The 16,111-nt window shown below is 42.8% G+C and overlaps 1 protein-coding gene across 1 annotated transcript in view; it reads left to right on the forward strand.

Annotated features, from left to right (window-relative positions):
* Nucleotides 1-16,111, forward strand: part of LOC128437729 (protein unc-13 homolog B) — a 34,505-nt gene that overhangs the window by 4,024 nt on the left and 14,370 nt on the right. Inside the window, exons 4-18 of the mRNA XM_053419941.1 lie at nucleotides 44-263; nucleotides 833-1,060; nucleotides 4,370-4,511; nucleotides 4,730-4,899; nucleotides 5,093-5,208; nucleotides 5,503-5,666; nucleotides 6,415-6,565; nucleotides 10,485-10,553; nucleotides 11,000-11,089; nucleotides 11,237-11,365; nucleotides 11,600-11,727; nucleotides 12,185-12,270; nucleotides 13,225-13,351; nucleotides 13,903-13,999; nucleotides 15,584-15,727. Of these exons, the coding sequence (XP_053275916.1) occupies nucleotides 44-263; nucleotides 833-1,060; nucleotides 4,370-4,511; nucleotides 4,730-4,899; nucleotides 5,093-5,208; nucleotides 5,503-5,666; nucleotides 6,415-6,565; nucleotides 10,485-10,553; nucleotides 11,000-11,089; nucleotides 11,237-11,365; nucleotides 11,600-11,727; nucleotides 12,185-12,270; nucleotides 13,225-13,351; nucleotides 13,903-13,999; nucleotides 15,584-15,727 (2,061 nt within the window). The remainder of the gene's footprint in view (nucleotides 1-43; nucleotides 264-832; nucleotides 1,061-4,369; nucleotides 4,512-4,729; nucleotides 4,900-5,092; nucleotides 5,209-5,502; nucleotides 5,667-6,414; nucleotides 6,566-10,484; nucleotides 10,554-10,999; nucleotides 11,090-11,236; nucleotides 11,366-11,599; nucleotides 11,728-12,184; nucleotides 12,271-13,224; nucleotides 13,352-13,902; nucleotides 14,000-15,583; nucleotides 15,728-16,111) is intronic.

Raw genomic sequence — 16,111 nt, forward strand, 5'->3', positions numbered from 1 at the left:
TTGTCTTCGTCTCTCATCTTTGTTTGTGTCTTCACTCCGTCAGAAAACCCACGTGTACAAGAAGACGCTGCAGGCTCTGATCTACCCCATCTCCTGCACCACGCCCCACAACTTCGAGGTGTGGACGGCCACCACGCCCACGTACTGCTACGAGTGCGAGGGGCTGCTGTGGGGAATCGCCCGACAAGGCATGCGCTGTGCCGAGTGCGGCGTGAAAGTGCACGAGAAGTGTCAGGAGCTGCTGAACGCCGACTGTCTGCAGAGTGAGTGCACGTGTGTCCAAGCCCCCGGAGAACTGGATCTCAAAGAGAAACAAGGACAGATAGCGCCTGGTGTTTCCAGACACAGAATCTGTCCTCTATGTTTTCTTGCTAACTTATTTCTTCCTAACAAACTAAACTTTTCAAGGAATTAGAAGCAAAATGTTACATTACAACATGAACCTGGGTAAAGTTTTATGCAAAGGAAACATCCATAGAATTGGCAAAATTCATTTTGATTTCAGGATGTTTGTTTAAAAAATGCAAAAATAAAGATAATCAAGCTTGCAACCAATTAAAATGTGTCAAATAATGATTTAAATAAGGGTTTATGTGAAGGAAACGTTCAGGTTCATTTGATTTTCTCCAGAGAATTCGTTTGGCAAGAGAAATCTTAATTTTCAGGATGTCGGTTTTAAAATGCTAAAAATAAAGTTTGCACCAAGTTTAAAGGAAAAATGTGACAAAGAATGATTTAAATAAGGGTTGAGTTCGTTGTTGAGTGTTCGTTCTAACCTCCGGACTCATTACCGACCCTCACGTTCTGTTTCCTCCCCTCTTGTCTTCTTCAGGAGCGGCCGAGAAGAGCTCCAAGACGGGGGCGGAGGACCGGACGCTGCACATCATCATGGCCATGAAGGACAGGATGAAGATCCGCGAGAGGAACAAGCCGGAGATCTTCGAGGAGATCCGGAGCGTGTTCGACATCTCCAAGATGATCCACGCCCAGTACATGAAGGGCATCAAGCAGAGCGTCCTGGACGGCACCTCCAAGTGGTCGGCCAAGATCACCATCAACAGTACGTCCAGCTCTATCACCTTGAAATGAATAAGTCTGTTTTAGGCCCCATTGGTCCGGCTGACTGGGATTAAACTGGGAACCTGTTTAGGGTATTTTGTGTTCACGTCACCTGACAGTTCCAGTGAGTTCTGTGTTTAGGTGAAAGACAAAACTCTGGAGAAAGTCCAGACCCTGATATCAGGCGTCCTTAGCTTTCTTTTGTTCTTAAAAGACAAAAATGGCCGTGCTCCTTTTAATAAACAGTAAGATAATAAGATCCATTAATTATTCCCGAAGAAAATTGGTGACGATGTCGAAAAACACACATCTCACAATGTTTAAGACTGTGGAAAGAAAACAAGCTCGTCTATATAAATTCTTCTTTTCTATTAATTCTCTTTTACACCAAGTTTCATGTAAATCTGTTCAGTCGTTAATCTGCTGAAAACATAACCAAGCTCTTCACAGCAGGATGACTGATTTTACATATTCAGTTCTGAGTCACAGTTATAAAGACTGGCTGCAAAACATAAATGTAAATATTACTCGAACATCTACAACCTGTTTTCCGTTATTTAATCTAATATCTCATTTTCCTGTCCCTCTCTGTCTTCTGGGTTTTTTCCATTGTTATTAATGTGCATGCCGGAGCTTCAGAGTGAACAGTGTCCACCAGGCGTGTGGCAACAGGATAGAGTGTGTGTGTGTGTGTGTGTGTGTGTGTGTATGTGTGTGTGTGTGTGTGTGTGTGACCTCACTTACACATGGTTGTGTGTAACACTCCTCTCTCTGTGAGATGTCGATCTGCAGAAGAAGCTCATAGTTAAATCTTGTTTTAATCTTCAGGCGATTTGTTGAACCTGCTCATTTCAGTTTATTTAATAATGTGAATAATGGATTTAATCATTGCTCTTTTTTTTGCTCCAATGTTCTGTTTATTCAAAGAAAGTTATTGATTAATGTGGAGGGGGGAGGGGGGGGGGTCTCTTAGAAGCTGAAGAAGAAGCAGGTGGTCGTCAGCAGCTGATAAACACCTGCCTCCTTCTACCTGTCATCCTGATCTGAACCATGAAGGAACTTTGATCTATTAATCTTTCACGTTTATCTGCACCATCACAACCACCGCTGTTTCCATAGCAACCACAAGACACAATTACACAACACATAGCGGCGGCAGCGTTGCCATAGCAGCCATCACACCTTGTCTCCCCGATCAGCCGGAGCTTTGATCTTCATCACTCGCTCTTCATCTGATCCACGTCAGACCTCGTCTTCCTTCTCACTCCAAAACCTGCAAATGGTCGCGGACGTTTCAGAGATGAGCAATTAAAACGTTTTTTCATAAATGTGTCTCACAGGGATTTAAACCCTGGAGCTGGAGGCATCAAATCGTCAGTAACTTCACCAGGAGGTTGTGTGTTCTCACCCGTGTGTGTGTGTGTGTGTTTCCTGGTTGATGTTGATTCGCAGGATGACACACATCAACTCACTGGATTTCCATGAAACCTGGTGGAAGGATCCAGAACAAAAAACTTGAATCTTGGTGCAAATCAGGATTAATACCATTTTCCCAGATTTCATGAATAATAATAATTCACGAATCTTTAGTGAGTGAAATCTGTAGCAGCTTGATTTCAGGGATTGTTTGGCGTTGGCCGAGGAATGAGCTTCTCTGAGTGATGTTCCAGTTTGTCTGGTTCTCAGCAGGATTATGTAAAAGCCTCTGAAAGGATTTTAGACAAATTTGATTGAAGGTTTTGAAAAAAGCGGACGAATGTAGCATTATTTGATAATTACTGTGTGGGTGACAATTTTTTGTAATTTTTCCAATTTCCTAGGAAAGGATTAATGGATTTTGATGAAACAAACCTAGAACAGTGTTTCCAATTTGGTTCAGATTCAATAAAAATCAACATGAAATGGAAATAAATGTGGATTCATAAGCGGGGAGGTTTTTAATTTGGTTGGTTTTCATCCTTCTTCTGCTCAGGAGTTCATGAGTTCATGATGGAGAATAACAGAATAACATTGTGTTTGAATTTTTAATCTAAATGTTCGGGACAGAACAACAACGCTGTCCTTCAACAGTCGTGAGGAAACTACTTAGCAAACATTGTTTTAAAGGAAATATAAATCAGTCGAGCTCTTTTATATTTTAACTTTTTCATCACACTCTGTTTTTCTTTTCACATGAATCAGTCGTGTCCCTCATGTGAAACTCACTCAGAGTCACTTTTAACTCAAACCCAGTTGTGTGTGTGAGTCAAGCTGCGATGGAGCTCGAGGCCGGACGCTTTGAAAAGTGTGTTGACTCAGGAGGGGATATCTGCTCTGATTGATATTCAAATCTGTCTCTAGCACAGATGAGACGCAGCAGTCGCAGTCGCTGAATTAACCAATAGCAAAGTTATGTGGACATTTTAAGCTGAAGTAGAATTTTGCATTTCAACACACGGCACAAGCAGGTTTGTTAACGAGCAAAACGCCCGTGAGAAGTTTGCATGTTCTCCTCGTGTCTGCGCTGGTTTTCTCACAAAGTCGAAAGATGAAGAGATTCTGATTATTACAGAATTAAAAAGGGTTTGTGTTGACATAGAGCTTCACTTGTCTTGACAGCCTCTCACTTCACAGTGCTGTGTGCAGCTCTTTCTCTCTCACACTTCACTCACACTGTCCTCACAGCTGTCGGGTCAGTGTCTCGCCGGTGGAGACATGGGATCGAACCGCCCACCCTCTGGTTGGTGGACGACCCGTTCTCTCTCCTGAACCACAGGACATAAAGTGATTGTGAACACAACAACTGTAATAATAATCATATCTTATTGATATAGCACTTCTCAGAACAAAGTTACAAAGTGGTTCACGAATAAAAAAAACATAAAAACTAAATACAAACACAATCATAAAAGAATAATGACACTTAAGACGTGACAGATATTCAAGCCTGAATTATACCATCATAAAAACTAGAGTCACATCAAATTAGAGAACGAGTTTTGATGACACGACGCTTTGAGCTTTGAGTATAAATATAGTTTCACTTGTTGCACAGAACTGTGAAACTTCAGGTAACAAGTGTTTTAATATAATTTGATGAGGAATAGAGTTACTCAACATCTGGCTGTGAGTCAGTGTTGTGTTACGAGGCTTTGCGTAACTCTGTGGGTGGTATCTCCTGTTTGTGTGTGTGTGTGTGTGTGTATGTGTGTGTGTGAATGAGAAGCAGAAAGATGAAGGGGGAGAGTAGGTGTTTGTTGTTCTTATGTAATTCTAATAGTCATTCTTACTGTTTGTGTTTTTGTTTTTGTTTGTTTGTGTGTGTCATCAGTCGTCAGTGCACAGGGTCTCCAGGCCAAGGACCGGACGGGCTCCAGTGACCCGTACGTCACCATCCAGGTCGGCAAAACCAAGAAGAGGACGAAGACCATCTACGGGAACCTGAACCCGGTCTGGGAGGAGAAGTTCAGCTTGTGAGTTCAGGTTCTTTGTTTCCACCTGAAGGTAAAGTTCAGCTCTGAGACGTCTCCAGAGGAAAATAGAGTTCACCGAGTTCTTTACATAGTTGTGAATCCTGAGTTGCTCCAGGCGTGAACTGTAAACCCCTCCACCTTAACACCCCCCCTGTCCCCTGTCCCCCGTCCCCCTGTCCCCTGTCCCCCGTCCCCCCCTGTCCCCCCCGTCCCCACAGCGAGTGCCACAACTCGTCGGACCGGATCAAGCTGCGCGTCTGGGACGAGGACGACGACATCAAGTCGCGGGTGAAGCAGCGACTGAAGAGGGAGTCCGACGACTTCCTGGGTCAGAGCATCATCGAGGTCCGGACGCTGAGCGGAGAGATGGACGTCTGGTACAACCTGGGTACGTGTGTGTGTCTGTGTGTGTGTGTGTCTCTGTGTTTGTGTGTTGAATTAATCATCAGTACAGTCAGTCGGGGTGTTTACTCCTTCAGTTCTCATCTTAGATTAAAACATTTAATACTGAGTGCTTTATCAATTGTGTGTTATTTTGTGTGTGTGTGCGTGTGTGTGTGTGTGTGTGTGTGTCTCTGCAGAGAAGAGAACAGACAAGTCGGCTGTGTCTGGGGCCATTCGTCTTCATATCAGTGTGGAGATCGAGGGAGAGGAGAAGGTGGCACCGTACCACGTTCAGTACACGTGCCTTCATGAGGTAACACACACACACACACACACACACACACACAATCACACACACACACAGACACACACACATTGTGCATGAGAATCAGATGTCTGGAGTATCTGGTTCCTTTTGTGTTCCATAAATTAAACCCAGTGAAAACGTAACATCTGATTAAAGATGAATTTATAATGAATGAATGATGCTACTTGTTCCTGAAGATACAGTCAAATGTTTGTAAATGGAATTAAATAATCAATCAATAAATGAACTGACTGATGTAGTATTAGTACACGCTGACCTGGTGGACCTCCCTCTGCTCAGAACATGTTCCACTTCTCCACGGACGTGGAGGGCGGCGGCGTGGTGAGGATCCCGGGCGCTCAGGGGGACGACGCCTGGAAGGTTTACTTTGGTGAAGTGCAGCAGGACATCGTGGACGAGTTCGCCATGCGCTACGGCATCGAGTCCATCTACCAGGCGATGACGTGAGTGTGGTTGTGTGTGAACGGGTGTGTGTGTCCCCCTGTGTGTGTGTGTGTTTGTGTGTGTTAACGTGCACGTGTAAGTGTCAGTGAGGAATCAGGTTCGTTCAACAGGCTGCGATGAGGTCGGCCTGTAGTGAGAAAATCCAATCAGGAAATGTTTTCAATTAGTCTGATTGTGTTTGCTGTGTGTGTGTGCGTGTGTGTTTGTGTGCGTGTGCAGGGTTGTCATAAAAACTATAAACAGAATGCAAATGAGTTTATCTCATCTAATGAGAAAAGATGATCCATCTCTTTGGAGATTTCCCAGATGTTTGATTGGATTAGTGGATCGGCAGGTGGAGAGAAAGTCTCACACACACACACACACACACACAGACACACACACAGACACAGACAAACACACACTAGTTTAATTGCGTTCATAATGTTGTAATTTGACCTTAAGGGGACAGATCTGTGTTTGTGTGTTGGAGGAACATTGCACTGGGACCAGTGAATTGAAGCTGGACGCAGAACTGGCAGATACTTTGTCCCAGAGCAAGTTTTGTCTGTTTCGTTCGTGTCTGTGGTTTTTTCAGAAATCCGGACAAAAGTACAGACAGCAGGCTCTGTCTGTTTCCGTATACTCTTCTAACTTCCTTCTCCATACGTCTAAACCTCCTCTCTGCTCGGTTTCTTCTTCCTCTCCTTCTATCCTCCTCCTCCTCCTCCTCGTCTCTAAACCTTCTCCTCTTGCCTCCGTCCTCAGCCACTTCTCCTGCCTGTCCTCTAAGTACATGCTGTCGGGGGTTCCAGCCGTGATGAGCACCCTGCTGGCCAACATCAATGCCTTCTACGCCCACCCCACCGCCTCCACCAACGTCTCCGCTCCAGCCCGATTCGCAGCCTCCAACTTCGGGGTGAGTGAGACGCGATGAAACCGACCCACAATGCACTTTGCTCTTACACTGTTTGTGAATACTGTCGGTGTCGAGATATATATCTGAGATGATGGAGAACACGAGTGATTTGACATTTTAATGGAGAATTGTTCTTTATTAAACCCACTAACCACATTAGAGTAGAAGCAGGTTGAGCTCATTGACTCCAGTTCTCCGGCCGGTCGCTCTCAGACTCCAGTGATATACGAGTGTGTGCTTTCTTTAATGGGTCAGAGACTGGGAACAACTGGGAGGTTCTGTTTCTGAGATTCCCAGTTGGTGATGAGCTGGATCGCTGGTTTTATCTCAGTGAGTTTAGTCCTTTGTGATGCGAGTGTCTGAGAAACAGTTTCATGACAGAGAATATTAATATCACTTAAATAACCAGACGGTGATAAATGTGTGAATAAGAATCATTTAATGGATGAAACAGTCCAGAAAAAATCATTATGATAAATGGAAAATACAAACTGATTCAAAACTAAATATATTTTGATTATTCGATGAACCTGTGAGCTCCAAAAACTGTTGAACTAATATATGAAGCCGGTTTATTATAAAACAACATTTAACAACAAGTCAATTCATATGATTTAAAAAGTAAAAACTCAATAAGTCTGAGATTAAAATGTCTTATTTACTTTCTTATTTATGTATCTAAAATCATCTATCCATCTATCCATCTATCTATCTATTCATCTATCTATCTTTCTATCTATACATCTATTCATCTATCTATCTTTCTATCTATCCATCTATCTATCTATCTATCTATATCTATTTAACCATCTATCCATCTGTCCATCTATCATCCATCTATCTATCTATCCATCTATCCATCTATTCATCTATCTATCTTTCTATCTATCCATCTATCCATCTATCTATCTATATCTATTTAACCATCTATCCATCTATCATCCATCTATCTATCTATCTATCCATCTATCCATCTATCATCCATCTATCCATCTATCATCCATCTATCCATCTATCCATCTATCCATCTATCTATCTATCTATCTATCTATCTATCTATCTATCTATCTATCCATCTATCCATCTATCATCCATCTATCCATCTATCATCCATCTATCCATCTATCCATCTATCCATCTATCTATCTATCCATCTATCCATCTATCCATCCATCTATCCATCTATCCATCTATCCATCTATCTATCTATCTATCTATCTATCTATCTATCTATCATCCATCTATCCATCTATCCATCTATCTATCTATCTATCTATCTATCTATCTATCTATCTATCTATCTATCTATCTATCATCCATCTATCCATCTATCCATCTATCTATCTATCTATCTATCTATCCATCTATCTATCATCCATCTATCCATCTATCCATCTATCCATCCATCTATCCATCTATCCATCTATCCATCTATCCATCCATCTATCCATCTATCCATCTATCTATCTATCTATCTATCTATCTATCATCCATCTATCCATCCATCTATCTATCTATCTATCTATCTATCTATCTATCTATCTATCCATCTATCCATCTATCCATCTATCATCTATAAGTGACAAACAGTGTTAAAGTGACTGAAATCTTTTCTTCCACTTTCTTTCTTCTGGAAAATCATAAATCTTTCAAATGTTCTCCAGCTTGTTTTTGTTTTTTGTTTTCGGACACTTAGTGTTTTGCTCTCAGACGAGAGGTCACAGACGAACAGGAGGTTTTGTTTTTTTGTTTTTAACCGTCTGTCTCCTTTAATTTACTCAGACAGACTTTGAACATCACAAACATAATCTTTGTCTCGTTGTGCGTTTCTTGTTTTTGTTTTGTTTAATTTTTAAACCTGTTGCCATGGTAAATGAGATATGATCAAACTTCCGTCTCTCTTCTCGTCCTCCGTCTCCTCCCCCTCTGTCCTCCTCTCCCTCTCTCTCTCTCTCTCTCTCTCTCTCTCTCTCTCTCTCTGTCTGAGGAAGATGCAGTGACATCTGTTCTTCCTCCTCCTCCATCATTCACGTCTGAATTCATGTCACTGTCTGACAGTTTTAGAGGCAGTTTCACCGCCTGTTATTTTGCACAGGTGTGTGTCTGTGTGTGTGTGTGTCTGTGTGTGTGTCTGTGTGTGTCTGTGTGCAGGAGACATGTCACACCTCCGTCCTCTTTCTGACGGAGTGAAGCCGATGTAGCTCAGAACTTTGCTTCTGGGAACAAACGGGGGGGGGGGGGGGGGGGGGGGCGGAGGTTACTCAGTTCACTCAAAACATAATTAAATTAAAATTAAAAAACACAGATTTGATGTATTTCAATTACTTGTTAAATTTCCTTTGTTCAATGTAAAGCGTCACATTTAATGAAGTGTTTTCTATCATGTTGAGTGAATTAAGTGAAATAGTCAAATGTATTTATATTTACATACGTGTACATTTACTACTCTCTGAAAGCCTGGAACACAATAAACTAACAAAAGCCAAACAGGAAAAGTACCTGGAAATATACAGTACCAGGTAAAACACAGTTTCATTTGTATTCCCATACATTTATATTTCTATATACTCACATACAGCTGAGACGTCACACTGTCCGTCTCTGCTCCTCTCAGTTGTGTTTCATTCTGCTGTCGACAGGATTTGTGTAGAGCTTTTGATTCTAGTTGTCGTCACAGATGCAGAACAGACGATTCTGTCTTTTTAATACGTGAATCCTGCTCCTGGAAGTTAATGACTCAGAGTGAACTGAGGTTTTCTGGATTTAATCGATGACTTCGATGTGTAATATTTTAAATTACAGGTCTCATAGTGTCATAGAATTATTAGATATTTGTATATTTGTATCTAGACTCCAGTGAAAACATGTCGTCCCTCTTGAATACAGTCACTGAGCCGCACACGTTGGTATTTGACTCAAAAAGACAAACCCCACTCTCCTGTGTCTCTGCCTCCTGTTACATCACCGTCCTGTCCCCGTCTCACCGGGACGCACAGACAGACTCAGGCTGCAGAGGAGAGACTCACCGGCTCCATGAGAACTTGGCTTCTTCCACCGGGCCTCAGTGCCAGTTGGTGTTGGCCACGGTTCATTCCTTCATTCTCAGTGGAAAACAAAAGGGAAACCCTCAGTACACAAGTGGAAGCCTGAGGCGTGACAGAGAAACTTTTCACTGTTACACAATCTGAAGACAACATTGTGGGATTCACTGCAGGATGCGTGTGTTTTGGTATATTGTGAATTTAGTGTTTCTTCTTCCGCCTCCTTTTCTCCGTCTTGTTTTATCTCCTCAATATTTCTCTGACTCCCTCTTCCTCTCTCCCAGTTTCAGGTTGTTTTACTGGCTTGTTAAAAAATGACTCTTCTATGAAATTCTATGAAGTTAGAATAGTGGAAGAATTAAAAAGAGGCGATGGGGAAACCGTTGGAGCTGCAGGCTTCTCCTGCCCAAGTGTCTCCATCTTCTCTATGTCCAAATGTCTCCTAACGAGTGGGTCTCACATGTTCTCGTTTATGAGACACATCACTTCCACTTAACCACCTCTAAACGATGTAAAAAAATTGGTTTGTATATATGCTCCTGAGGCTTATAGATCACTGAATACCTTGTGTAACCTCTTGTGTTCAGTTGTTGCACGTCCATGTTGTGTTGACTCGTACAGACTCCTCTCTCCGTCAGACGCTTTCAGATTCAGCTGAAGAAAAAGACACTCTGGGTTTTTTATTATTCTCTTCAGACAAAACATCTCTGCACTCGTCTCTTTTCTTCTCCACTCACACACACACACATACACACACACACACAGACACACACAGGCTGAAAATTGCTCCTGCCTCTGCCCCCCCCCCCCCCCCCCGGTCTGGAAAGAAATGGCAGAGAACCTGAACAAAGTGTCTGTTTTTCTCTTTTCTCCGACAGAGAGATCGATTTGTGAAGCTCCTGGATCAGCTGCACAACTCGCTGCGTATCGACCTCTCCATGTACAGAGTGAGTGTCCACTTGCAGCCGCTGTTATTCCTCCACACACACACACACACACACAGACACACACACACATGTGTAGATTAATTATGAACCATCATCACCCCAAACATTTTTACCTTCTTCTGCTCTTCTTCTTCTCGGCCTCTCAGACATTTAATTTCTCCCGTCTCTTTCGGTTTATTTGATTTTTCTTTTTTTTTATTCTGTATTCATTGTGTCTGTTTGCTTGTAATTAGTTATGTAATGATAAATTAAAAAGATTCGGTGACCTGGGAGACGTGATGAGGATTAAAACGACAAACTGCCGAGATTGAAAACCGACACTGAAGAAAAAACAAGTGACCCAAGAAGACCTTAGTCCAGCAAGGAAGAACTTTCATTAACGGTGTCTGTGTGTGTCTGTGTGTGTGTGTGTGTGCGTGTGTGTGTGTGTGTGTGTCTGTGTGCAGAATAACTTCCCAGCCAGCAGCAAGCCTCGCCTCCACGACCTCAAGTCCACAGTGGATCTTCTCACCAGCATCACGTTCTTCAGAATGAAGGTAGAGACCCAGTGAACGATCTCACGTTCTCCTGGAGGTTTTTTGTTTCTCTAAACATCATAAATGTTATAACCTCCAGATTTTGCATGATGATGAATGTCTGGTTGAGTTTTTATCTGACCTGGGTCTCGTCCGGCTCGTCTCCAGGTGCTGGAGCTGCAGAGTCCTCCCAGAGCGGCCAACGTGGTGCGGGACTGCGTGAAGGCCTGTCTGAACTCCACCTACGAGTACATCTTCAACAACTGTCTGGAGCTCTTCAACCGGCAGTTCCAGTCCGCCGCCCCGCCCGTGAGTAAATACACAAATTCATATTTTCACAAATTAAGCATCCTCTTGTTATAACCTCACCGATGTTGTTCCTTCGTGCAGCCCAAGCCTGAGAAGAAGAAGAAGGAGAAGAAGAAGAAGAAGAAGGAAAAAGCTGAAGGAGAAGAGGGAGAGGATGAGGAGGAAGAGGAGGAGGAGGAGGAGGAAGAAGAGGAGGAGGAAGAGGAAGAGGAGGAGGAGAAGAAGGAGGAGAATCCGCCGGAGGAGCAGGGCCCAAGTATTCAGAATCTGGATTTCTGGCCCAAGCTCATCACGCTCATCGTCTCCATCATCGAGGAAGACAAGAACTCGTACACGCCCATCATCAACCAGTCAGTTTCACTCTTCCTCTATTCTACATATGTAGAATTATAATATTCCTATGGAAATTAACTTTATTTACATAACTTTTCTTTACAAACCTAAAATCTGCTTAAGAGAAAGAAGGAAAAACAAGAGAATCACAGAATATTGTAGTTTTTGTGTGACTCATAGTTTAACATGATTTAAAGTTTATGAAATGACACACAACCAATAAGTTAAAAGAAATTTGAATTACATGAATTAAAATAAACCTTAGCACCACTTTTATTTATTGTTAGAAGGTTCCAAAAACAGATAACTCAAAGTTGAATGTTAAGTTTTATGAGAAGAAACTCGTGCTGATATTTAACCAGTAAAGTTACACATAACCTTAAATTATGATTTTGTTCTTTACTTTTGGAATATTTGTTATTCTTTCCCTTTACGTTGCCTCTGATCTCACAAAGTCTTCCTCTTCTTCTTCAGGTTTCCTCAGGAACTCAATGTTGGCAGAGTCAGTGCTGAGGTGATGTGGAGTCTGTTTGCTCAGGACATGAAATACGCCCTGGAGGGTAAGACTCTCTGTGTGTGTGTGTGTGTGTGTGTGTGTGTGTGTGTGTGTGTGTGTGTGTGTGTGTGTGTGTCTGTGTGTCTGTGTGTGTGAGGTGTTCCTGCCTTTTCCATTCACTCTTCTTTTCTTCCATCCATCAACTCTCCTCCAGTTTTGCATCAAATCGATCACAGCCGCTGGAAGAACGGTGAGACGCACTGAGCTGACAGACAGAAACAGTCAGAGGAGACAGTGCTGTGGTTGTGTGTCTGTGTCGGGTCACGGAGACAGAGAGAGTCACAACACACTGAGACAACACACACACATAGACAAACACACACACATCGCTGAACTCTCTCTGTCTCCGTGCAGACCAGAGCTCGAGAGTCAGAGCTGTAGTGGGACATCTGAGACCCAGTTTAACCAGTTTGACATAGAGCACTTGTCTCCGCTTAGCCTCAACAATCCACAGTGACAGTGTAGAACAGGGTCACTTGTCTGTAGTGTCTGTTGTGTCTGTGTCCACTCGTCTGTCCTCCTCTTCTAGACTTTGTCGTTTTAATTTGTGTCATAGCTTTATTTTCTTTTTCATCTTCAAAGCCATTTTCATCTCTGTCATGTCTTTATCTCACCTGCTTCCTTCTCCTCTCTGACATCTGGTTGGTTTGTGTCATAACTCTGTCGCCACCTCAGCCCCCAACTCATTCCGCATCCGCAGAGTTGATTTCTACGCTGGTAAGACTGTGTGTGTGTGTGTGTGTGTGTGTGTGTGTGTGTGAGCGTGAACGTGTGTATGTTTGTTAAAATGAGTTTTTATGTTTTATATCAAAAGATTTCTTAATTCAAGTTCTCTATACTTGGTTGTGTTTGTGTGGTCACAGTGTTGGTTGAGCTGTCCACAACGACAGGAAGTCAGTGGTGTGTAACCTTGTGTGTCTTTGTGTGCGTGTGTGTGTGTGTTTGTCTTTTTCTACAGAACACGAGAAGCATCGTCTCTGTAAGACGGCCGACTACATGAACCTGCACTTCAAGGTCAAGTGGTTGTACAACGAGTACGTTCAGGACCTGCCGGCCGCCACAGACGCTGTGCCTGAGTACCCAGCGTAAGACACACACACACACACACACACACACACACACACACACACACACATATGCACTCACACTATTCTCTCATCCAGGCAGATGGTATTTCACCTTGTTTGATAATTTCCGCCTGTTAGTGGATTGACGCTGATGGACACACACACACATATACAAAACACACACAACTACACACTCATACACATCACTCCTTGCCAGGTATGTACATTATAATAATTATACTATAAGTATTGATTATAGAGTGATAATATCCTCGTGATAATACATTTTACTTAGTTAAAGTAACAAGGTGCTTTACATCTGTAAAATATTTCAAACATCAACAGAAACAATGAAACAAGTGGAATCAGTCAATTTAAATAAATACAGTAAAAACAAAGAATATAAACATAAAGAAATCCATGTGAGACCTGGAGATTTGAATGAATCTGAATATTAAAACTAATTCTTACTTTTCAAAAGGCTCCTCTTTCATTTAGAGTTCCTGGTGTTTGTTCTTTGTGAGGACGCAGCCGCTCACTGACAGTTTCCCGTCTTCTCGCTGCTCCAGGTGGTTCCTGCAGTTCGTCCTGGCCTGGCTGGCTGAGAACGAGGAGGTGTCCATGGAGTTCATGCACGCAGCGCTGGAGCGGGACAAGAGAGAGGGGGTGAGTCCGGGAGACGAGGACGAGGAGGGACGTCCAAACAGAACCTGGTCCAAACAGAACCTGGTCCACCAGAGAAACGCTCTCAACATGATTCTGTCTAATGAACCAATACCACAAATTAATATGAGGTTTCTTAAAAGTGCTCCATGCAGACGCTTCTTATAAAACAATGAAGTTTAAGACACTGTGTTCCGTCATAATCTGCTTAACCCCCAGTTTTCAATCAATCAAGGGGTCTCACATGTCTCACACTCGTCCATTGTCCCTGCTCGTCCTGCAGCTCTGATCCTTATTTGTTGGTTTATTTGTTCTGGTGTTTAAACACGCCCACACTTACCTGTGGGTCACAACACTATCAACAGCTTGTGTCATCAGGCAGAGACACAATAATTACACACAAATGGATAAAACTCACAGATTATAGAGTTGGATCTGCAGCTCCTGTTGTGTGGATGTAAACAGGACGTTAAATAAGGTCACCCTGTCACTTGCATCTCGCTTTGGCAGCAGATATTTATTTATGCATTATGACTAAACCACTGGTAGATGTTTGTTTGCACTGGAAATCGGTTTATAAATAATATTATCCCTGAGAAGTGTGACTCACAGTGAATATGCAGTCGGTGGCTTGTGGCTCAGAACTGGATAAACCCTGCTGACGTGTGTTTGTTTACCAGTGAGCTCTCGTCACTTTGTCATCAGCCGTTTCTCCACTTGAAATTTAAATTTTTAATTATAAACACACTAATGAGGGGATGTTAGAGCAACGGAAGGTGACTCAGGTCTGGAAAATATCAGTAAACAAATTCTTCAGGCAAATATTAGTTTGAAAATCCTAATGAAGATCCTATAAAAGCCACTGCTACTAGTGAACGCTGCTGGGTGTTAACAAGCAAAATGCAATTAATCCGTTTGATTATAAACTGATATATCTGGTTTATTTTTTACATAACACCGGATCAGAACCAAATCCAGCTTCATATGACGGCTGATGGTTTCCAGTTATATTTTCCCTCCTGGACCAGAAACAGCCTGAGAAAGGAGAGAACACTTCCATCCAGCGCAGAGAGAGAGACGGCTTCAGTCCCATGACCTTCTGTTCACTCAGGTGCAGCAGAGTTCTGCTTTGGGACAGAATGATGGACATGTTGTCTCTCGCCCTCCTGGTCGTCCCCCGAGCTGCACTTTGTCTTCAGGAGAAACGTCTGCAGAACAGAACTGAGCTTGACTGACTCAACTGTTTCACTGGTTCTGTTCAGGAAGCTGCGGGTCGGCTCAGCAGCTCCTCTGGGCACCGAGCACACGTCCATCTGAGCCACTTGACTCATGATCAATTAGGATCAGTGCAACACCACAAAGATTTTGTCACCAGCAACATTTAGAAGAGAAGGACAAAGTTGTGTTGCACCCTGAGATCTGTGGTTAGTGCAGCAGCTAGAAAGAAGAATGGTCAGGGTTTGTAATTGATCGAGGTGAAGGAGTGAAGGAGTGAAGGAGAGAAGGAGAGAAGGAGAGAAGGAGCAGTAGTAGGAAACATCAGCTCCGGTCTTGAACACAGGATTGTTCTCTTCCCTCCTCCTGCAGTTCCAGCAGACGTCCGAACACGCTCTGTTCTCCAGCTCCGTGGTCGACGTCTTCACGCAGCTCAACCAGAGCTTTGAGATCATCAGGAAGCTGGACTGTCCCGACCCGACCGTGGTGGCTCACTACAACCGCCGCTTCGCCAAGGTGACACGCACCAAGAGACAAAACCTGAATCACACCAGGTTCACATGTCGTCACATAATTCACCTTCATGCACACGGAACAAATGTGAATGAAAGTTCTTGACTTGTCCCCGATATACGTTTAAAAACTCTTGTTTGTCCAAAAAGCTCTGTTTAATACTCAGTTTACACAATTTACAAAAAAATATAGTGGAACTGGAGTCAATATATAAAACCATATATTGTCCTTTTTCCTCTGATTGGCCAGCAGCTAGTTTTTGCTTAAATTTTGTCATTTCTTAATATTTTTGTCTGTGTTTTCTGGGCTATTTTGAATTTAGCGTGATCATTCAGTGAATTATGATCATTTAGAGTCAAATATATATATATCAAATATGTGGCAAAG

This window comes from Pleuronectes platessa, chromosome 4 (assembly GCF_947347685.1).
Source record: "Pleuronectes platessa chromosome 4, fPlePla1.1, whole genome shotgun sequence".
Classification (NCBI taxonomy): domain Eukaryota; kingdom Metazoa; phylum Chordata; class Actinopteri; order Pleuronectiformes; family Pleuronectidae; genus Pleuronectes; species Pleuronectes platessa.